General features: G+C 41.1%; 1 protein-coding gene across 3 annotated transcripts in view; it reads right to left on the bottom strand.

Moving 5' to 3' along the window:
- The window catches only part of HROB (homologous recombination factor with OB-fold), a 31134-nt gene extending 20324 nt beyond the window's left edge, over positions 1-10810 (bottom strand). For all 3 annotated transcript variants that reach the window (XR_008916387.1, XM_056816917.1, XM_056816918.1), the window contains exons 1-6: positions 10551-10810; positions 9496-9546; positions 5376-6515; positions 4422-4505; positions 3151-3288; positions 2524-2632 (exon numbers count right to left, since the gene is read on the bottom strand). Coding sequence is in view for 2 of the 3 variants with exons in the window: in XM_056816917.1 (XP_056672895.1) it covers positions 2524-2632; positions 3151-3288; positions 4422-4505; positions 5376-6515; positions 9496-9546; positions 10551-10580 (1552 nt within the window). In the remaining variant the exon portion in view is untranslated. The remainder of the gene's footprint in view (positions 1-2523; positions 2633-3150; positions 3289-4421; positions 4506-5375; positions 6516-9495; positions 9547-10550) is intronic.
- Between the last annotated feature and the right edge of the window lie 10791 nt (positions 10811-21601).

Here is a 21601-nt window from a genome sequence, read left to right as displayed (position 1 = left end):
TCTTTCTATGTGTAATTGAAAAAGAAAAAAGGAATGAATTTGTAAAAGAAGAAAAATAATGAAACTAAAGGAAATACCAGCTTAGAATAGAAATTTGTGAACTTTTTTTTAACCTTTAACTTCCCCCTTAGAATTGATACTTTGTATCAGTTCCAAGTTCCAAGGCAGAAGAAGCAATAATAAGGGCTAGGGGATGGGAGTTAAGTGACTTGCCCAAGGTCAAACATCAAAGAAGTGTCAGAAGCCACATTTGAATTTGGATCTCCTGCCTCTAGGTCTGGCCCTCAATCCACTGAATATGCTACATCAAACAGAAAAGGCATATTCTAAGTACTTAGCACAGTGGCTGACACTAAGCATCTAAATGCTTTTTCATTCATTCATATCTAACCAAATGTCTACATTTTCATCTCATAAGATCTTTATGGAGAATAATATATAAATGTGTCAAGGATATCCCTGATGGAACTGACAAGCTTTTACAAACAGCATTCTATAACAGGTCATATATTTAGCATCACAAAACTGACCAAAAGAAACAAAGAATTTAAAATATATATGTTTGACTACAAAAGAAATTTGATTTGGTAGAGCAAAATACTATCTTTAAAGGGCTTTCCTCCAATAAGGTGTGTCTCATGCTAACTGCTTCAATTCAAACACCACTGAAGAACCTTCTAAATGAAATGGAAAAAAATGCCAAGAGTTCAGCATAACTATCCACAGAGGAAAAATTAAATGGATGAAGAATGCCTGTTGTCCGGCTCATCATTTATAGTTGGATGGATAGGAGCTGGTCCAGCAGTACACATATATCAATAGACACTACAGATGAATCATGAACTGGGCCTAAAATTGAATAGGATGTAGAGAGAGGACCAAATTAATGTTTTCAATAAGCCTAAGTTCATTTTAAAAATAAACTATTCTGCAATGATCAAGAACAATCCCAAGGGATTTATGAGAAAGAATGCTATCCATATCCAGAGGAAGAACTATAGGAATAGAAACACAGAAGAAAAAACATAAGACAGATCATGCTGTTTGATGGGTATATGATTTGGGGGTTTTGGTTTTAAAAGATCACTCTATTACAACTACGAATAATATGAAAATAAATTTTGAGCAATAATATATGTATAACCCAGTGGAATTGCTTTTCATCTCCAGGCATGGGGAGGGAAGAGGAGAGAGAGAGAACATGAAACATATAACCATGGAAAAGCATTCTAAATAAATAAATTAATTTAAATAAAATAACCTATTTTAAAAAAAAACTCATTCTTAACACAAATATTTTTCTGGTGATGCTATATGGCTATGAATTGGGGAACATCATAATCTCCAAGAAATAAATTGCAACAAAAAGATATAAAACAAAGAACATAAACAGGTTACATCAAATCACCAAAGTTGAAATGATTTGGGGAAAAAAAGGCAAATTAAAAGCTATCATCATGAACATACAAGATTGAACAAAGAATTAGACTAGTCAAATAGTAAAAGCAAAGGCTAACAGATAGTCCTGATGCCACACTGGCAGCTATGTAATGTTAAAATATCTAGAAAAAGATCCTTGGCATATTGTATAGACTGCCTAAGGAAGATTTCCAAGAAACCATGGTCAAGAATTGCACAGGATGAGAAAGCTCAATGGATTGTAATTTACACCTTTAGAAGGCCTATCCACAATGATGAAACCACAGTTTCATTCAAGCAGAATCTAGAGCCAATAGAGGCCTTAAGAATCTCTCTCAATCCACCCCTCATTTTCATAGAGGATGAAACTGAGGTACAGGAGGCTATGTGATTTATTTTTTTTAAACTCTCTGAAATAACTCTAAGGCAGAAAGACAACACCTAGGCAAATGGGCTTAAGTGCATTATTGCCCAAAGTCACATAGCCAGGCAGTGTCTGAGGCCAAATTTGAATCCAGAACCTCCTCTCTCTAGGCCTGGCATCATATCTGCTGTGCCATCTAGCTATCCCAAGTAATTTGCTGGTAACAAAGGTAGTGTTGAATGGACAGTAACACCAGGGCCTGTCTCTAGAGTCAGGGCTCATTCTGCTGTATCTCAGAACATAAGTTGGAGAAAAGGAGCATTTGGTGCAGGAAGTAAAAGGGAGAACATATAGCAACCTTCAATTACAGGAAGAGTTGTCAACTAGAAGAGAGATTGGACTGTGTGTTGCAAAGAAGAGAATAGGAACCAGTGAGTGAAAGCTATAGACAAGCAAAAAAGTAGATTGGGTCAACAGGAGGCATAACATTCTAAAAATTAGGAGCTGTTAAGCAATGTAACAGATTCCTTTGTGATGCCGTTAAGTTCCTTATTGTGACAAGTGTTCAAGCAGAAGATAAACTGGCCAGATATGCTAGTAAGATCACTGGCCTCCATAGTCTCTTCCAACTCCTAGATTTCAAGATTCTAAAAGAATAAGGTTCACTTATTTCTATGAGCCCTGAGGTCATGAAAGCCACTCCCCAGGGACCAGGTGGGCCCCAAGGCCCTGCTCCTTACCTGTGGGATCTTTGAAGACCACACTGGCATCTACTGTACTTCGGCTCAGGGATTTGATCATCACAGCCATGTTGGGCACTTTATTCCTGGGAAGTTGCTTCAGTGCAGCCTATTTAAAAGGACCAGGACAGATCAAGGGAAGTTACTGCTGGGGGTGGGAAAGACCTATAGGTTGTAGGTGCCATTATACTATCACAAGGGAAATTGATTCCTAGAAGATAATCTAAATAGAGTGCTCAACTCTGTCTCTCCACACTACCTAGAGGCTGATTAATCTTCTCTCCTACCTTCTTTTCCTTTAATATTTGTATATTTATTCTATTAGAAGGTGCCCTAACATGCATGAAGACACACATAAGTGGATTGCCAAATGTACCTGATCCAAAGCAGGTTATTTAATCCAGCTCCACTCCTGAAAGACTTAACCTGTTCCTACTGTCCTACTAAACCCACTCTGGAGCCTAGAGATACCCTAGAAATGGGTAATGAATAGGCTCTTCTTGGTCAAGGATGCATATGGATGGTTGCCACTGATGGTTCAGGGATGGACCTAAGGAAAGCAAAGAGAATTTCCTGCCATAGATAAATGGGGAAAGAAGAGGTGAGGTGAAATAGCTACCTTCTTACCTTCCTTAACACCATGACAATGCTGTAGGTATGGAGGAAGCAGGAAGGGTCTTGGTCATCTAGTCCCAGTTCAGCTTTCATAGTCAGCCAGGGGCCATGCTCAAAATCCTCCTCTGAGGGTTGGGAACTAGATACTTCCTGAAGCAAGAGTGGGAAGTGGTATCTGGGTGAATGAGTTTCCATCCCACTAAAGTTCCTTTGGCTTAGAAGTGGGTGGCAGACAAGGAAGATCTCTTTCCTAGACAAAAGACAATTTCCCTCTCTTTCTATCCATGCCAGTTTGGAGATGATGTACTTTCACTAACAGCTCAGGAAAATGCTGTCATATCTTCTTCGAAGGTCCTGATTTTAAAGAAGTAAAATTTTAAAATATTTTGTGTAGATATGCTTATATGCTCAGAAGAAACTTTGTGGGGAAATGGGAATTCAATCTCCCAAAGACATCTTTCAGTGGAAAAATTAAATGACACAGACTCCTTTTATTTACTTAGCTTTTTATTCTCGGTGGCCCTCCAACTATAGATCTATAAGACTGATTAAGGTTCAAATACCCTCATGAATATTTTGAGCTCAGATTATTTGTTATTGTGACAGTGGAAAATAGAGATTAAGGAGGTGGCACTAAATAAAAATATTTTAAAACATTAAAACCAAAGCCTTCAAATGAAAGAATGGCTAACTACAGTCAGTTTTGAGGTGGATGCCCAAGTCATAATCTCAAGGATCTGGCTAGTGGGAACTTATAGGAGTTATAACTAGAAGATACCTTAAGTGTCCATTTAGTCTAAATCTATCCCTGCTTCTTCTATACCTCATTTTACAGATAAGAAAAGAGGTGCAGAAAGGTTAAATAATTTGCCCACAATTTACTGACAGAAATGCTCTTTTCACCTAATCTGTCATTATCTGTGATTTAATAAAATCCACTACCCCTTTCCCCTAACTTTATAGGAAGGGGTTATTCAGGCTCTTGTATTTCTAGATATTGAAATTCCAGCCTGGTGAAAGAGAAAAAGGGGTATATCAATAAGGAGTTTGGCTGACCTAAGAATAGGTCCATATCCAATGAGACATTTTGTGCTGTCTCCACCAAGACTCCAATCTGAAATGCCCCTTTGGTCGTACAGTATCACTGAAGACATCCAAAATGTTAAAACTCTTGGGAACCCACTCCCAGATTTGTGACAGGGGTGCTTCTTCTGACCATCCCACAAAATGGTGAAATCCAGTTCTGATTTAGGCAAAGGGACAATGGTTACTGAGTGAGTTACCTCTGTCCGGAACTTGGCTATCGCACCATGAGAAGGAGTCTGAGGTGTTGAAATCATGATTTCCTCCAGATTTTTTCCACTGTGCTAAAAGAACGAATGCAGTTTGAATGAGAACAAACTCAGCAGATGTTATTTACTAGTACAGCTTCTCATCTGAGCTACATAATGTGTTCAGAAAACTATAAGGGATAATTAACACATTACATTTTTCCATCTCAGGAGTCTCACTAGGAGCCTTTAAAAATATGTCTTTGGGGTTCTTTGGGGGAACATAAGTTAGAAATAGCCTAGGAGATTGAAGAGGCTACTTGTTGGGGCCAGCTAACCTATGGTCCTCCAGTAATTCTAGATGAACAAAATAAGAGTAGGAAAGCTATTGTTTCTCATTCTTTAGGTCAGCTGGTTTATATATGCAAGATTAAATATTTTCCCCATGTGTGATCCAGAACAAATGAATAGTGTCTAGCTCCCATTTAAACTTTTCAATGGACTCTAGCCTTAAATTCTTTTTTGGAATTCTTCCTATTAGCAAGTGGAGTCTACTCATTCTTCAAAATGCAAGCCAATTGAAGGATTGGTCAATGTTGTTTGTGAATTGAATTTTACTAGCAGGGACCTTTATTGTTCCTAGGCCAGCTCATAGCATCTCCAATGATCTGGGATTTCAAACCTGGCATGACATCAGGACCTTACAGATATAACCCTTTTCTTCCTTTCTGATACCTCAAGTCTCTCTTCTGCTAGGAGTATTGAGAGGAATGGCAGAATTTTCCTACTTCCTTTTGCCCCTTTGCAATGGAAGCAACATTTCTGTTCCCTTCTTTTTTCTCCAGTGGTAGGAATACTACTTCTTGACCAATCAGTTCCAATGTTGCTAAGAAACACAGGTGCTGAGCCTCTCAATCCCCCTCAAACTTCCTGGAAACCCCAGCCTGCTTCCTGAATGTCATTTACCTGGTGAGGCAAGATCCCAGCTGGTCCAGGAAAGCGGCGTGTTTTGGCCCGAGTGGGAATATGAGTAGGCATCCCAGGTGTTCGATTGGTAGCAGTGACTAGCTGTACAAGGTGGTTTGTGACTATTGGGGTTTGAAGTATCCCTGGGGCTGCCAGGGAAGAACAGAGGGTAGATGGGGTAGAGACAAGAGACTCAACAGAAGAGGCCCGAGCTTGGGACTCTGAGGGTCTCTGGCCAGAGTTAGCTCCTAGGGAAATGGAAGAATTTGGATTGGGAACAGCTAGCCCTGGAATTCTAGGTTTTTCATTTTCCCAGGAACCTGGAGATTGGAATGTTTGGGGGCTTAGGGAATTATTTTGAGAAATGTTCTGAGCATAACATTTAGCAATCTGGAGAGGCTGAGGCACATGAAGATGACTGCTCCTAGGACCAGCTTGCCAGGGGGTGGGTTGAGTGGAAGTTCGTAATGGGAAAGTCAGGCTGTTAGAAGCACCAGGTCTCCTAAGGAGCTGTGGGGTCCTATGGTGTGTGGGGGCATCTGAGGATAGGGGCTCAGTTGGTCTGGTGACTACTGACCCATGATAACAAGATTCTCCTAGTTCAGACACTCGGGGTCTTTTGACTAGCATGAGGTCTTCCTTCTGCTTGGAAAAAAGGCTTTTCATAGCCTCCCCTGAGTTTCCCTGCTTCTGGTCCATGCATGATAGCATATCAAACCTATCTTGTTTACTTATCACAGTAGTACCAGCTACTGGGTGTTGGTTCACAAGAGAGAATGGTTTGTGAGGAGTAAATGATTGGTGACTATCCAGTTCTGTGGTTACTCCTTCTGGGGTCACTCTGCCTAGATCTCTAGCTCCCCCAGCCAAGCTGGAAGAGGGACACAGTCTTAAGAAGTCTGGTGTCTTAGAAGGAGAATCCCTTCCTGCTCTGGACACACTAGGGTTAGGGAGTCTGAGACCCTGGGCTGACATGCTCAATGTCCTTGGAGGAACAATAGGGCAGGAAGTGAGTTGCCCAGATGTTGATGTCTGCTTGGCAGTTTTGGGCTTGGAACACACAGGTTTCAGGCATCCTGGATTTACAGAGAGGGAACTGGAGAATTTGTTTTCAGTGTCCACTACAGCTGATAAGAAATCCTGCCAATAGAACCAAAAGAATCAGGTTTTAGCATCTGGGACAGCTGGCAGAATTAAAAAGATAGTCATCTTGCACAATTCTTCCAGATACATGTACTAATAAAGACAGGAAAGAAGGCAAGAGAAAGCAATAGTGTTCTATCTCCTCTCATTTTGACCTTGAGGCCTAAACCTAAATCATCCTGGACTGAGTTTGATGCCTTTTTCAATGTATGTTAAAACAAGGAGAATAACCACCTATTTGGATGGAAATCTCAATGCAATTTAACAATCACTGAGCTGAATCAATGTAGTCTGAAACAAGGGGCCATATAGTTTCAATATCAATCTAGTCCCTATCCAAAATCTCAAAGTACCTTAAAAATGTTACCTCAGTATACTTAGGTTGGTAGGAGTCAACCAGGGGGACTAAATGAACAAAGGCCTAGAATCAAACTGTCCAAGGTCATAGAGCATTTCTGCCAACAGAGTTGGGAATAGATCTCTGCTTCCTAGCACTTGCACACACACCTATTTCCCCCTTATCCTCCTACTGACAATGTGGATCCTACCAGCTTTACACAAGTGTATCCAGTCCTGGGCAACTTTGGAAAGGTCCTATATCCACCAAAATGTAGGGAGGTTAGTGACATTTTTGAATAGGTTAAAACAAATGGAGTTTTCAGTTGGCAAACAAAGCAAAGCTGGCCCTTTCAGGCTCAAAAGATATGTTCTCCAGAATCAATCAGAGATGCTGTCTTTAATAAGCAGGAAGCTTGCTGTGAGGTCCAGAAGGGGATGTCCTCCTGCTGTGGGTGTTATCACAATAGTCAGTGAAGTCTGGAAGGGATTAGATTAGAAGTTAGAAGTAACAAGTATAAAAGAATGACTACTATGATAAAACCTAAATGATGCCAAATATGTATGGATCCCCTATCTTCCTGAGAACAACTTTCTAGGCATGAGGTCATTCATGAAAAGAGGCCAGGAAAAGTAGGGAGAAGACCATTTTCCAGTTTTCATGGATGGAGAAACATGAATGCTCAAGCATAGATTTCACCTCCCCCATCCAACCTTGAAGCCACAGAACGTCCCCAATTTGCAACTGGAAGGTTCTGCTGTCACCTGGCAAGACTAAAAAAGGTTATTTCAACAGTCTTTTTTTTAGCCTGTGATCACACCTCTTCAAAGCTGAGAGACAAGGCAAGAGCAAACCTTCTGTTCAAGAAAATCTGACAGTTCTGAATTACATAGTTGAGAAAACAAGAAATTTGGAATTCCCATACCATGAAGCAATCAAAAAACATCAATTTTGAAGGAGATGACCTAGGAGCTTAATAAATGCTTACTTACTGACTAAGCCCTTATTCTCTCTGTGACTCCATTTCCTTCTCTCTCAAAGGAGAGAAACATGTAAACTCTGAGTTTAGTCTAATGAGCAAGGGGCCTTCTTTCTACAAAATCACAATGATATATAAAATTATGCATGTAAAAAGCATTAAAATGATGAATTCAGGAGAAAAAAATATATTGCATTAAGTGTTATGAAGACCACAGTTCATACACGAGACCACTGACCATTCTTGAGGGAAAGAAAATAAGCTATATTTCTATTGACAGAGTATGGGTTCAATTGAACCAGTCCAGGATAGCAGAAAGAAGCTAGGCTAGGCAATCAGGGTTAAGTGGTTGCCTAGAGTCACAAAGCTAGGATGAGTCTGTGGTCATATTTGAACCCAAGTCCTCCAAACACCAGGCCTGTCTACTGAACTACCTAGCTATCCTTGGATATAAGTTTTCAAACAAATTCTCACAGTTCAAGAAAACAAAGATTTAAAAGAAAGTGTACATCCTGGCCTTAGAATCAAAATCCAGGATGTGGATCTTATTCCTGGGGCTCTACTTGAATCATTATATGACCTTGCCTAAGTAAGTCAGCATCTCAGGGTTTCCCAAGCTAAAAAAAACCCTACATCCAGATTTTGAAAACAAAGTCAGAAATCACACAGTCCACTTACAACCAAGAAAATTGAGGTCCTGAGAGGTTTAAGTAGTTTGCCCATGATAAGACAGTTAATTAGGGACAGCTGGATAGCACAGTAACTAGAGCACCAGGCTTGGACTCTAGAAGACTTGGATTCAAACTGGCCTCAGATACTTCCTAGACCAGTGCCCTGGGCAAGTCACTTAACTTCAACTGCTTAGCCCTTACCACTCTTCTGCCTTGGAATTGATACTTACTCTGAATTCTAAGACGAAGGTGTGAGTTTAAAAAACCAACCAACCAACCCCCCCCCCCAAAAAAGTTATTTAATAACAGAGCCAGGACTAGAAACCAGATCTCTTGACTCTTTTCCAACACTCCCTACTCTGCTTTCTCCCTTTCCCTTTCTTCCATCATCCCAGCACCCACATGTCAAAAATGACTGTCTCCCCATCTCTCCCAGGCTGGAAACACAAAGGCTAGTTTTGGGCCAGATTCCACCAATGATCAACAAAAGAACTCTGACCAATTCTATTTCCAACCTGAGCCAGTTTGCCCCTTTATTGGCAGCATGATGTCCCCATATCCCACTCCAAAACCTCCTAGAGGTGCCTAATATTGACACTGAACTTAGTACATACATTGTCTTGACCCATTGGACTGCTGAACTCCAGAGATCAAGAGTTCTATGGAAAAAAATCATACCACATTCCTCTCAAAATGCTTATAAAATATTCCTTCTCTTTCTCAAGTATATCACAAGGATAAACTTAAATGGAATGTCATTCTGAGATTTCAATAGGAGCATCTGGTAATCCACCTTTTGAAGAATTTCTTTTCAAGATCCATAACTAGACATTTGTATTTTTGTCTCCATTTTCAGTCTCTCAAAGATTAAGAAAACCTATCATAAAAGTCAACTGAAGAGATTGAATTCAGGCAGATATATTCTAGGCCAAGATGTTTACAACCTAAATGAGAACATTTCTCTCCCATCTCAGATCACTGCTTTCTCACCTCATCTTCAAACTCATCTTCCACAGCAAATAGGTTCTGCAAACTACAAGCCTGAAAAGAAAAAAAAGAGCAATTTGGAAGGAGAGAGAAATATGTGAGAAAGTTACTATTTACAAGTACATTCTGTCCTCATCATTTATCTTCCCACTTCTAATGACCCAAGGTCTGTTTTTTATTTTTGTTGTTGTTTTTTGCTGGTGCTTTAGCTGGAAGGGGAACATCAGAGAAGGGAAGGTGACAGCATTTTTTCAAAGACCCAAAAGTCTTTACCAAAACATAGCCTCTCCTGAATCATTTTGCTAATTTGCAAAGAGATGGTTCTTGAATTGGGTTCAGGTCACTCCAAAGTAAAAGTTGGAAACAACGGGCTATGGGTGGGGGGAAGGAGATGGGGCACGGAAATAGGAGAGGACTAGCTCAGGAAATACTCCCTTTCAAAGTCCCTCTATCTGGGCGGGGAAATTAGAAGACTTCCGAGAACAGGTGGCTCAGTGGCCCTAGAAACTGGGAGTTCCTGGGTTCTATGGCCTCAGACACTTCTTAGCAATGTGACCCTGGGCAAGTCATATAACCTCCATTGCCTAGCCCTTAAAAGCTTTTATCTTGGAACCAATATACCATATTGATTCTAAGATGGATGGTTGTGGTTTTTTAATTGCACCGCTTACACCCTTCCTAGCGTACAGGCCTTTAATTAACGCTCATCGCAGGGAATCGAAATTGATGGATAATCTGAGGTGCAGGGGCTCTTTCTCTCTAGGAAAGGTGCCAGTGACCAGGGGGGTTGAGGGGAGAGGGATCCTAGACCGGATGAGAGTGGGTGGGTGGGGACGCGGGAGCTTCCCGCAGGAAACATCAAAAGGCGTGGCTCTGCTATTCGGGCGGGGGCGGGGGCGGGTCCCCACAAACCCACCCGGCTGGGGGCGGAGCCACGGGGAGGCTTAGAGCGTGCCGGGAGGGTTGGGGGAGGGGCGGGAAGGCCGCGCGTAGCTAAGGTACCACGTGGCGTGGAGGAGAAAGGAGAGGGGAAAGATCCGGCGGCCATTCGAAATTACCATGGCGAGAGTGGGTGGGCTCCCTTTCATCCTCCGCCATGGAGTCAGGCTCGGGCCAGAGCCCGACGCGGCGGATGACAGCAACAAGTAGGCCCCGGCTCCTAGCGAGACAGTCTCGTCCGCTTGACGCCGGAGCTTCCGCAGCTGGAGTGAGGGGCACCAGGTCTGCGAGTCTGAAGCCAGGAAGCAGCTGGAGAAGGGAAATTCTTGGGGCCTGGATTCGAAACGGCCGCCACTCGCTACGTCACCGACGTCTTAAAGGCGTGGCTGGGGCGGGGAGAAGGGGAAGGGGCAGGTCTGATTTTTCACCGGAGGATCCAAAATACCTCCCATCCTCCCCTAACTTAAAGGCAAGGTCTAGAGCTCTCTGCTGCCCCCTAGCGGCTCCTCCTAGAGAGACGTGACCACAGGTCCTAGATTTAGAAGGGAAGGGAATTTAGAGATAACCTAGCCCATTGCCCCCATTTACGAAAGAGGAAACTGAGGTCGAGAGAAGGGGAAAGGATTTATTCAAGGTCACACGTGAAATTTAGAAGAATCGGGTTCCAGGGCACCAGAGAAGTGAACTTAAGTCCACGCCCTCCCGCCCAACCCAATTCCAACCCGGACTTTTGTTTCTGCGTCTTTCTTCCGCACGTGGGCTCTATCGCCAATCTCTTCGGCTTTGCCAGGGTCTCTTAATTTGCTGCGGAGTCCAAACTGGCTCCTTGGGGTGGGGAGCTGGAGTACCGGAACATCCTAGCAGGGTCCAACCCCACAAAATGGGTAGCCGAAGAATGGGCACTAGAGGGCGACCATAACCCAGCCCTGGAGAGAGAGAAGGGCAATAGAAAAAGATGTACAGGGATAGGGAAGGCTCCCAAGGATCTGCAGTAGTCCCCTCATCAAAAGCACAGTGGAGAATTCAGGACTCAAACCTCCTTTGCAAATAGGCTTCAATAACGAATGGAAAATTTCTATCCTCCCCCGCCCTCGTATTAACATCAGAAACCAAACCAAAGAGGCAGCAAAATCTGCATACCTTGAACGCTCTTTAGAGAAAAATAGCTGAAAATTGCTTAGAAATCTGTGCAGTACTCAGGCTTTAATAATGGGGATGAGCACTATACAAGAATCCTATGGGTTACAGTGGTATCATTTCTGTGGACTTCTTTCTCTTTCTAACCATTTTTGATCCCTCCTGATAGACTATTCTCTCCTTTATCAATCGGGTGGAATAATAATAATAGCATTTATGTAGTTCTATTATATAGTTATATTATGTAGTGTTTTTGACAAACATCTTTGATCCTCACAACCTATATACTACTATCATTCCCATTTTACAGATAAAGAAACTGAGGTGAACTCACTTCCCCAGGGTCACACAGCTAGGCTATGTCTGAAGTTGTTTTTGAACTCATTTCTTCCTAATTCTATCCACTGGATGGAAGCAGAATGCAGTGGGGATGAGTACCAGAACTAGAATACAATAATCTTGTTACTCTTTCCTCTGCCCCTCCCTCTTTAGTATCTTTAAGGTGAATGAATAAATGAATAGCATTTACTAAGTGCTAAGTGCCAAGAGCTAAGAGCTTATTTCCCAACCTGGGGGAACAAAAATATTTCTAGGTTTTAGTTCTCTTCTCTCCTCTAGATCTGACTTGGGGAGTCTAAGGCACTGGTCTAACCAAAAAGAGACCTTAATTGCCAGGAATGCCCTCCACAGTGTATTCCTCCAAAGTACTCACTGTTTAAATGTCCTTTAACAACCTGATCAGGGTTCCCTTTAAGAACCTGGCAGTAACACCTCATCCATCCTCCATTCCCTCCACTCAGAGCTAAAACTAGAAGAGAATAACCGACTTTGACTAGGATGCTCCCTTCCAATTCTGGTCAACACACATTTATTAAGCACCTACTATGTGCCAGGCATTATGTTAGGTCGTGGGGAGCAAAGAAACTGAAATACTATTTACTCCAGGAACTAACCTACAGGGGAAAATAAGTCCATAGAAATTAAAAATATATAGAAAGTAATTTTTAGGAAGCAGAGGGTACTAGCAACTAGGGAGGAATAGGAAAGGCTTCCTGTAGGAAATGACAATTGAACTAAGCTTTGAAGGATTCTAAGAGATGGAGGTGAGATGAGAGTGTATTCTTAGAAAGGGGACAGCTTATGCAAAGACACAATGGGATTTAGAACATAGGTATAGGAAACAACAAGCAGCAAGCTCAACTTGGATGGAATATAGAGTTCATAAAGAAGAAGAATATACAATAAGCCTGGAAAGTGCCAAATTGTTAAAAGCTATAAAAGTCAAACAAGAGTATATTTTATCCTATGGAGAGAGGGAGTCACTGGATTTTCTTGAGCAGGGGAGACATGACCAAAATTGTTGCTTTTAAAAATGAGACCTGGAAGACTCATGGTGAATATATTGTAGAGGGGAGAGACATGGACACCCATTAGGTTATTACAGCCTCCTTTCTAAATACAGAGCCAGACACCAGGAACTTCTGCCCTGCCTCCCCCTCCCCCAGCTATCTTGTGGAATCCTCTTTTGCTCTCTGTCCCTTCCAGTTCTGGAATAATGAACCATAATCAAATCAACTCTGCCTTTGTTCCTGGATGGGGTATGTTAACCTACTCATCTATGGTCCTATTTACCATTCTTTTAAATTTCAGATCAATGGACCAAAGGGTCTCTTTCCCCTATCTCCCCTATTAAAATGTAATTTCCTTGAGGGCAAGGACAGTTTTGGGTTTGTTTTTTGTTTTGTTTGATATTTATATCAGCAATGCTTAGCAAAGTGCTTGGCCACTAGAAGTGCTTTAGTAAGTGTCTAATAAATGTTTTTTCATGTATTCATAATCCAGTTGAATTTGATGAAGGACTAACTTACCTTTATACTATTTTTTTTCAGACCTTTATCTTCCATCTTAGACTTAATACTGTGCCTTGATTCCAAGACAGAAGAGTGGTAAGGGCTAGGCAATGAGGTTAAATGACTTGTCCAGGGTCAGGAGGTCTGGTTCTCAATCTACTGAGCCACCTAGCTGCCCCCTCTATACTACTGTGTTACATTACTATACTACTTTGTTTAACCATACCCTAGCTAATGAGAACTCAGTTTCCTCTAAAGTTTGTTATTTGCTACCACAAAAAGTACAGCTACAAATATTTTTGTGTATATGGGGACTTTTCCCCTCCTTTTGACTTCAACTATATGCCTTGTATCAGTATTGCTGGATCAAAGGATATTAGTGACATTTCTAGTATAATTCTAAATTATTTTCTTCAATGTTTGAATCTATTCAAAGCTAGACCTACATTAGTGTTTTAGACTGATTTTCAAGATGCTTCAATCCAAACCTCTGAGTCTACCTGATCTCCTAAAGGCCCATCAGTCAATCATTCAGCAAACATTAAGAACCTACTATGGGCGCATCTAGATGGTATAATGGATAGAACACCAGGCCTGGAATTAAGAGGACCTGAGTTCAAATATTAACTCAGACACTTCCTAGCTATGTGACCCTGGACAAGTCACTTAACTCCCATTTGCCCATTGTGTTCAAAAGTTGATAGCAAGGCCAAAAGTTAGAGTTAAAAGGGAAAAAAAAAGCTGATAAATATTGAAAGTTAGATGGCACAGATAGAGCTCTGGGCCTGGAGTCAGGAAGACCAATTCAAATTTGATCTTAGATACTACCTCTGTGACCCTAGCAACTCATTTAACCCTGTTTGCCTCAGTTTTCTTACCTGTAAAATGAGCTGGAGAAGGGGGCAGCTCAGTGTATTGAGAGCCAGACCTAGAGACAGGAGGTCCTGGGTTCAAATTTGGCCTCCTGTGAAGAGTCAATCAAACTTTGTCTATCAATCAGCAACTTTTAAATTAATCAAGAACCTACTTAATACTAAATAAGAGAATTCAAGAGTCACTTACCAGAGTGGGTGACAACTCCAGAGGCCACTGCCAACCCCCTTCAGTAGTGCCAGGCAAATTGAAAGACTGTGTTTGGTTCCCTGTAAAGTGGGGAAGGGACAGGAAATGATATGGGAAAAGGACTATAAAAAGTCCGGAACACATGTAAAACCCAGTGGAATTGTGAGTCGGCTATGGGAAGGGGGGAAGGGAAAGAACATGACTTTTGTAAACAAGGAAAAAATTCTAAATTGACTAATTAAATACATTTGTAAAAAGAAAAAAGAAAAAAAGGCCTGAACTTCGGTCCAAAAGAGTTCTTTGAGGCTTCTCCTTTGGACTGCTTCTTTGGAGGACTTTGCCTTTTGGACTTCACCTTGTGACTTCTCCTTTGGAGAAGTTCATCTTGGGATCCTGCTTCTACTTGCTGGGTGAGTGGCTGGTCTTCCTTTCCTGACTTCTGAAGAGATTGGTTCCAGAGAGGCCTTCCTTTCCTAGAAGAGACTTCATTGGTGGAATCTTTGCTGAAGACACCACTGAGTCCTCTGGTTGAAGGTTACCAAGCCCTGCTGAGGCTGAGCTGGACACCAGAACAACATTTAGACATTTCTCTACCCTCTTCTTACATTTTGTCCACTTTCACTCTTTCTACCTCTTTGTAAATAAAGGTACTAAAAGTCATTTTGACTTAAGACAAAAAGTCATTTGACTTATTTTTAAATCAGTGACCACAATATTGCTTTAGAATTTTCATATTAGTATAAAAAACTAAATTTTTAATATCCTTACACTCTGACACTTCCTAGCTTTGTAATCCATGGCAACTCATTTAACTCCCATTTGCCTAGCCCTTAATTTTCTTCTGCCTCAGAACCAATACCTAGTATTCTTTTTTTTTTTTTAAACCCTTACCTTCCGTCTTGGAGTCAATACTGTGTATTGGCTCCAAGGCAGAAGAGTGGTAAGGGCTAGGCAATGGGGGTCAAGTGACTTGCCCAGGGTCACACAGCTAGGAAGTGGCTGAGGCCGGATTTGAACCTACGACCTCCCGTCTCTAGGCCTGGTTCTCAATCCACTGAGCTACCCAGCTGCCCCCCAATACCTAGTATTCTAAGACAAAAAGTAAGGGTTTTTTATAAATAAGATGAGCTGGAGATGGAAATGGCAAACCATTCCAGGATTATTAATTACCATGAAAATCCCAAATGGACATGACTGAAACAACCAAACAATAACTATGAGGCACTATGGTAGGTGCTGGGGATACAGATATGCAAAGAATTAAACATTGCCTACTTTCAAGGAACTTATATTCTATCTGGGAAAACAAGTATATATGTAAGTATATATAGAAGAAATACAAATAAACACAAAGTAGTTAGATACAGTGGAGTTAGTGAGGAAAGGCTTTAGAAGTTAGGAGAATGAGGAAAAACTTCATTTAGAAGAGGGTCTATCAGCCATATCTTGAAAGAAGAGGGATTCTAAGATATAGAATTGAGGAAGAAGTACATTCCAGCCAGTGCAAATGGACAAAGGAGATAAGTGCTTTGTATATGAGGAATTTGTATATGAGGAACAAAGAGAAGGCAGTTTAATTGAATCAGAGAGTGTAGGATGGAGATTAATATACAATAAATTTAAGAAAATGGGTGGGATACCAGATTATAAATAATTTTAAAAGCTAAACAGAAGGGATAGCTGGGTATCTCAGTGGATTGAGAACCAGGCCTAGAGATGGGAGGTCCTGGGTTCAAATCTGGCCTCAGAAACTTCCCAACTGTGTGACCCTGGGCAAGTCACTTGACCCCCATTGCCTAGCCCTTACCACTCTTCTACCTTGGAACCAATACACAGTATTGATTCTAAGGCAGAAGGTAAGGGTTAAAAAAAAAAAAGCTAAACAGAGAAGTTTGTTTGAACCTGAATATAACAGGCAACCACTGATGTTTACTGATAAGGTCAAATGTGCTTATGGAAAATCACCTATGCAGATTTAAATAAAAGAAAAAGATAACATTTTTCTCCTTTTCCCTTCATATTTACCTTTTCATGTTTCTCTGGCTCTTTGTGTTTGGATGTCAAACTTTCCACAGAGCTCTAGTCTTTTCTTTACAAACACTTGGACATCTTGTATTTTGTTGAATGCCCATACTTTCCCCTGGAAGTATATACTCAGTTTTGAGGGATAGCTGATTCTTGGTTGAAGACCCAGCTCTCTTACCTTTCTGAATATCATGTTCCAGGCCTTACAGTCGTTCAGAGTGGAAATTGCTAGGTCCTGTGTGACCCTGATTGGTGTTCCTTTATATCTAAATTGTCTTTTTCTGGCTTCTTGTAAGATTTTTTCTTTTGCTTGGAATCCAGCTTTGGAATTTGGCAATTACATTCCTGGGAGTTGTCTTTTGGGGATTTAGTGTAGAGGGTGTTCTGTGGACTCTTTCAATGCATATTTTGTCCCCTTGTTCTAGAATCTCCGGGAAGTTTTATTTGATGATATCTTGTATTATAATGTCAAGATTACTGTTTATTTCTGGCTTTTCTGGTAGGCCAATGATTCTCAGATTATCTCTCCTTCCTCTGTTTTCCAGGTCTGTCACCTTGTCAGTGAGATATTTTATGTTATCTTCTAATTCCTTAGTCTTTTGACTTTGCTTTATTAATTCTTGCTCTTTTGCAAGATCATTGTCTTCCAGTTGCCTGATTTTGACCTTTAAAGATTGGTTTTCCTTTTCAGTTTGGTCTGACCTGTTTTTTGAGGCTTTGAGCTGTTTCTGCATCTATGTATTTTGGTCTCTCAGATTGCTGAGTTCCTTTTGCATTGTTTCCCATTTTTCCTGCCAGAAAGCTTCCATCTTTTTGATAATTTCCAATTTAAATTCTTCAAGAGCTTGTGGAGAATTTCCATTTCTTTTGGAAGGTTTTGGAGCATTTGTTTGTGTTTCCTCTTCTATCTCCTCTGTATTTTGTATTTTCGCTCCATAAAATGTGTCCAAAGTCACCCCTTTTTTCTTGCTTTTCTTGGTGTTTAGAGGCTGTTGCTCCTGTGCACTGTTTGCCATCTCTATGGTTTTTTTCCTCCCCTTTCCAGTCAGAAGTCTGAGTGAGGAGGGCTGGCTCTCAGTGTATGGCTCTAATGATCGAGGCTTTAGCCCCAGGCAAATTGTCCATTCTCCTTAGATGCACTGTCTTCCCAGGGAAGCCCAGGGTCTGTCCTCCCCTGCCTGCTGGCGTTTCGGGTGTTATTGCTCTCAGGTGTGGGTCTTTGGTGGTTTTAGTTAACTCTCAAGACCTGTGGGTGCCCCTTGCTCACTTCAGGGGATCCCTTTGTGCACTCGTTGATTATAGCATGCTAGTTCTAGGCACCCACAATCTGAGTTCCCCTTGCCCACCTGCCAGGGTTCCGGGTTTTACTACTCTCAGGAGTAGGTCCTTGGTGGTCTTACTCAGGTCCCCAGACCTGGGGCTGCCTGTTGTTCAGTCCTGGGGTTCCCCTCCCTCACTTGTTAATTCTGGCCAGTGCTGGCTCCGTTGGTGTGGTGGGTGGGGGGAGGGTGGATCAGCTTTTCGTTCCCTTATATTGTGGAAATGCTGGAGTCCCACCTACCTTCAGTGCTGCGCCTTAGTGTGGAGTCTCTCCGTTCTTATGAGGATGGTTGTTTTTGTTTTTTTGGGGGGTCTTTTGAGGTTGTCTGTGTCATTGGGTCTGAGGAGAGGAAGCCAGCCATGTTTACTCTTACACCATGTTTACCCGGAAGTCCCCACCTATGTAGATTTGAGAGAGACTTGAAGTAGGAAGACCAGCTAGAATACCATTGCAATAATCTAGGTGAGAGGTGATGAGAATTTGACCTAAGTTATCAAGGAATTAGGGAAAAGTGTATAAAGATTAAATTTAATGGTTAGACTTAAATTATATGAAATAATGTGGTTGCTGAAATTATTATATCTCAAGTCAGAAGTTTATTTACCAAAATAGAGGGGGAAAGTAGAGAAATGTGAAAGAGGTTAGAGAAAATACCTATACTAGTCTTCAGCCAGGAGGACTGGAAACTAGTCTCTTAGGAAACTAGGAAGGTAGTCAGCCTTTCACTTACCCAATGAAATAGTCCAGGAGTCAGGTCTAAGTTGAAGCAGAAGTCCAAGCCCAGGATCCAAACCACAGTTTCCAGCGAAGCTCCCTCCAAAAACTCTCCCCAGTCAGAAGATTATCTCCAGAAGACAATCTCTTTTATCTTCTCAAAGACCATCTCCCTCAAACTAAAGGTTTTCGTGGCTTTTATGGTGGCTCCTTGTCCCTTCCCCTCTTCACAGGGGCCAATCACAGATTCCAAATTGTCTAGTACTGTCCAGGGTGGGCAGTGTCTGTGGGTTTGACTTCTTACTTTCTGAAGTTTAAGTTCTCATCTAAAGGTATGAGTTTTCTAAAATTCACTTTCTGGAGTGGTGAATACTCATCCTAGCTGATTGAGTTGCTGAGGGTGTGAATTCACTAAATGGTTTGCTAGCTCCTCCACCTAGTTCAAACTTGTGTTGATTCAATCAAAAAGTAGGCAAAGGAGAGTTAATCCTGTCTTCACAATCTAGTGAGGTACTTAAGTTAGAATCAGAATAGACAATAAAGAATTATCTTTCAGAAGTGGAAAATTTAGAGTTGAACATTTTTAGGGATATGGCAAAAAGCAGGTTGGAGGAGGAATCTGCATTTAGGATTGGGGAGGGGACCTCTGGGAAAATGTTTCTGCCCTTTCAATTCAGCTTTTTTCTTTTTACTGAGAAAGTCTAAGCTTTCCAAAGGACAACAGGCAACCAAGATTTTGGACTAAAATTAAAAGGGAAAGGCTAGGCAAAACTATCTAAGAGAAGCTTAACTAGAAGCAATAGACACCAGGGAAACCTAAAGCCCAACTTTAGGTTGAGAGAGGAAGTATCTAAGGCCTTGGTTCTGTGCTCTTATAACATTTTGGCATAATAGAACTTTTGGCCTGAAGTTAAGGAGACCTGAGTTCAAATCCAGCTTCAGACATTTATTAGTTGTATGACTCTGGGCATATAACAAGCTTTATCTAAGTTTATCTTTATCTAACTTTATCTAAGTTGATTTCTTCATCTTTAAAATTGAAATTATAATAACACCTACCTTCCAGGGTTGTTGTGAGGGTCAAATGAGAGAATATTTATAAAATGCTTTGCAAACCTTAAAATGCTATGTAAATGCTAATGATTATGGTGAACCTTCAGATGGCACAAAGCCAGGAGGAATAGCTATCACACTGAATAACATTCATAATTCCAAGAGATCTTTATAGAATAGAACATTGAGCAAAATCTAATAAAATGAAGTTTATTGGGATGTAACACATGTAATCCTGGCCTCCTTACCTGGGATGTTTACATTGTATGAGTACAGCCTTCCTTAAGCATACAGAGAGATAGCATGTCACTATATTAATGATCCAGCAAAGGAGTGAAATATCTGCTGTCTTGCCTCTCCCAAAAAATCCCCTTCAGCCAGCTGCAGGTCACAGGAAGAGCCTAAGAGGCTGCAGACTACTTATTAGCCACCAGAGAGCACTCAACCTGTAAATGCTTAGTTTTCTCTCCCACTGCCAAATCCATGCTTCCATGGCAATGCTAACCAATCTGGATTAATCCTCAATGGCTAGATTCAAAATTAATATAAATTATAATATGTAATATTGCTCAAAATAATAAGATATAACATGCTTGGGTATCTAACTCAGAAGCCCCTATCCCATCTGGGCTCCCTTCTTAGTTCACAGGCCTCTGTATCTTCTGGATTCAAAAATTAAATAAACTTAGGATGTTTTAATAATATAGCCTATCATATATAAAATGAAGTTTAAAAGAAATAGATTAAACAATCCTGTATCTTGAGAGGCTTCTGCCTTTCTATCTTTCCTCTTCTCCCTCTTTTCTCTCTTCTCTGTCTTCCTCTCTTCCTCTTGACCCCAGGGAAAAGCAAAAATGAAAAACAAAAACATAAAGATAAGATAACAGAATTCAAAAAAAACAAAAGAGTAAGCAGGAGCATAGATTATAAGAATCAATCAATAAGCAAACATTTTTTCTGCACTTACTATGTTTCAGGCACTGTGCTGGGTACTGTGGAAACAAAAAGAATGAAACAATCCCTACTTTCAAGGAGCTTACATTCTATTGGGGAGATAGCATGTACATGTATAAATATATGCAACATAATCACATAGAATAAATGCAATGTAATTAAATAGAAGATAGGGAAAAAGAGTAAACCACACTTAGGGGGTAATAAGAGAGAAGGTGGTGCTTGAGATGAAAAGGATAGGAAGTAAGTAAGGGATTCTATGACTTAGTAGTAAAAAGGGAGTAAATTAGAAGTATGGGGGATGGCTAGTGCAAAGGCCCAGATACTGGAGAGAAAGTATCATGTATGAGTCACAGAGAGAGGGCCTGTTTGTTTGGACCATAGAGATCAAGAAGGAGAGCAGTATGTTACCATAAAGGGATAAAATGTGTTCTGTTGAGTCCCATTGCAAAACTAGGAGCAAAATGTGGAAGGTGAAAAGAAGCAAATTTAGGCTTAATTTAAGGACAAATTTCTTCAAAATTAGAGTGGAATGAGGTAACTCTGGAAGTAGTGGACCCCACTCCCCTTTTAAGATCTCCAAAAGCTGGTTGATCAGTTATCATGTATCTTGTACAGAGGATGTGTGGGGTATTCAGGGAAGCTGAGACCTCTGGTATAATGGCTTTTCAGGGCTCCTTATCCACCTTTGGTGTCTGTCTTTTACCCAACTCTCTCACCTGGGACTCCAAGAAGCTGTATCATGCTCATTGGCCACATTGCAATAAAACCAAGCATGTGAGGACTTCCCCAGGTGGAATGAACAGATGAAAACAATTTATTTCAGTGGTCATTAAGGCAGCTACAGCAGGGCTGTGGAGAACTTAAAGAGTTTGGTCAGACACTGAAGATACCAAGGTCATCTACTATATCTGGGCCCATTGTCAGACATCCCCCAGCATTTGTTTGGCCATTGGTCTTTGATGACTTTGGAAGAGAGAGTGAGGCTGAGGGATTAGTGCAACTCCCCCTCTCTTAAATCTAATTCATCCACGAGTCAAGATAATCATTCCAT

The sequence above is a fragment of the Monodelphis domestica genome, chromosome 2 (assembly GCF_027887165.1).
Source record: "Monodelphis domestica isolate mMonDom1 chromosome 2, mMonDom1.pri, whole genome shotgun sequence".
Classification (NCBI taxonomy): Eukaryota; Metazoa; Chordata; class Mammalia; order Didelphimorphia; family Didelphidae; genus Monodelphis; species Monodelphis domestica.
The sequence above is the reverse complement of the archived record's forward strand: the minus strand, read 5'-3'. Positions and strand labels throughout refer to the sequence as shown.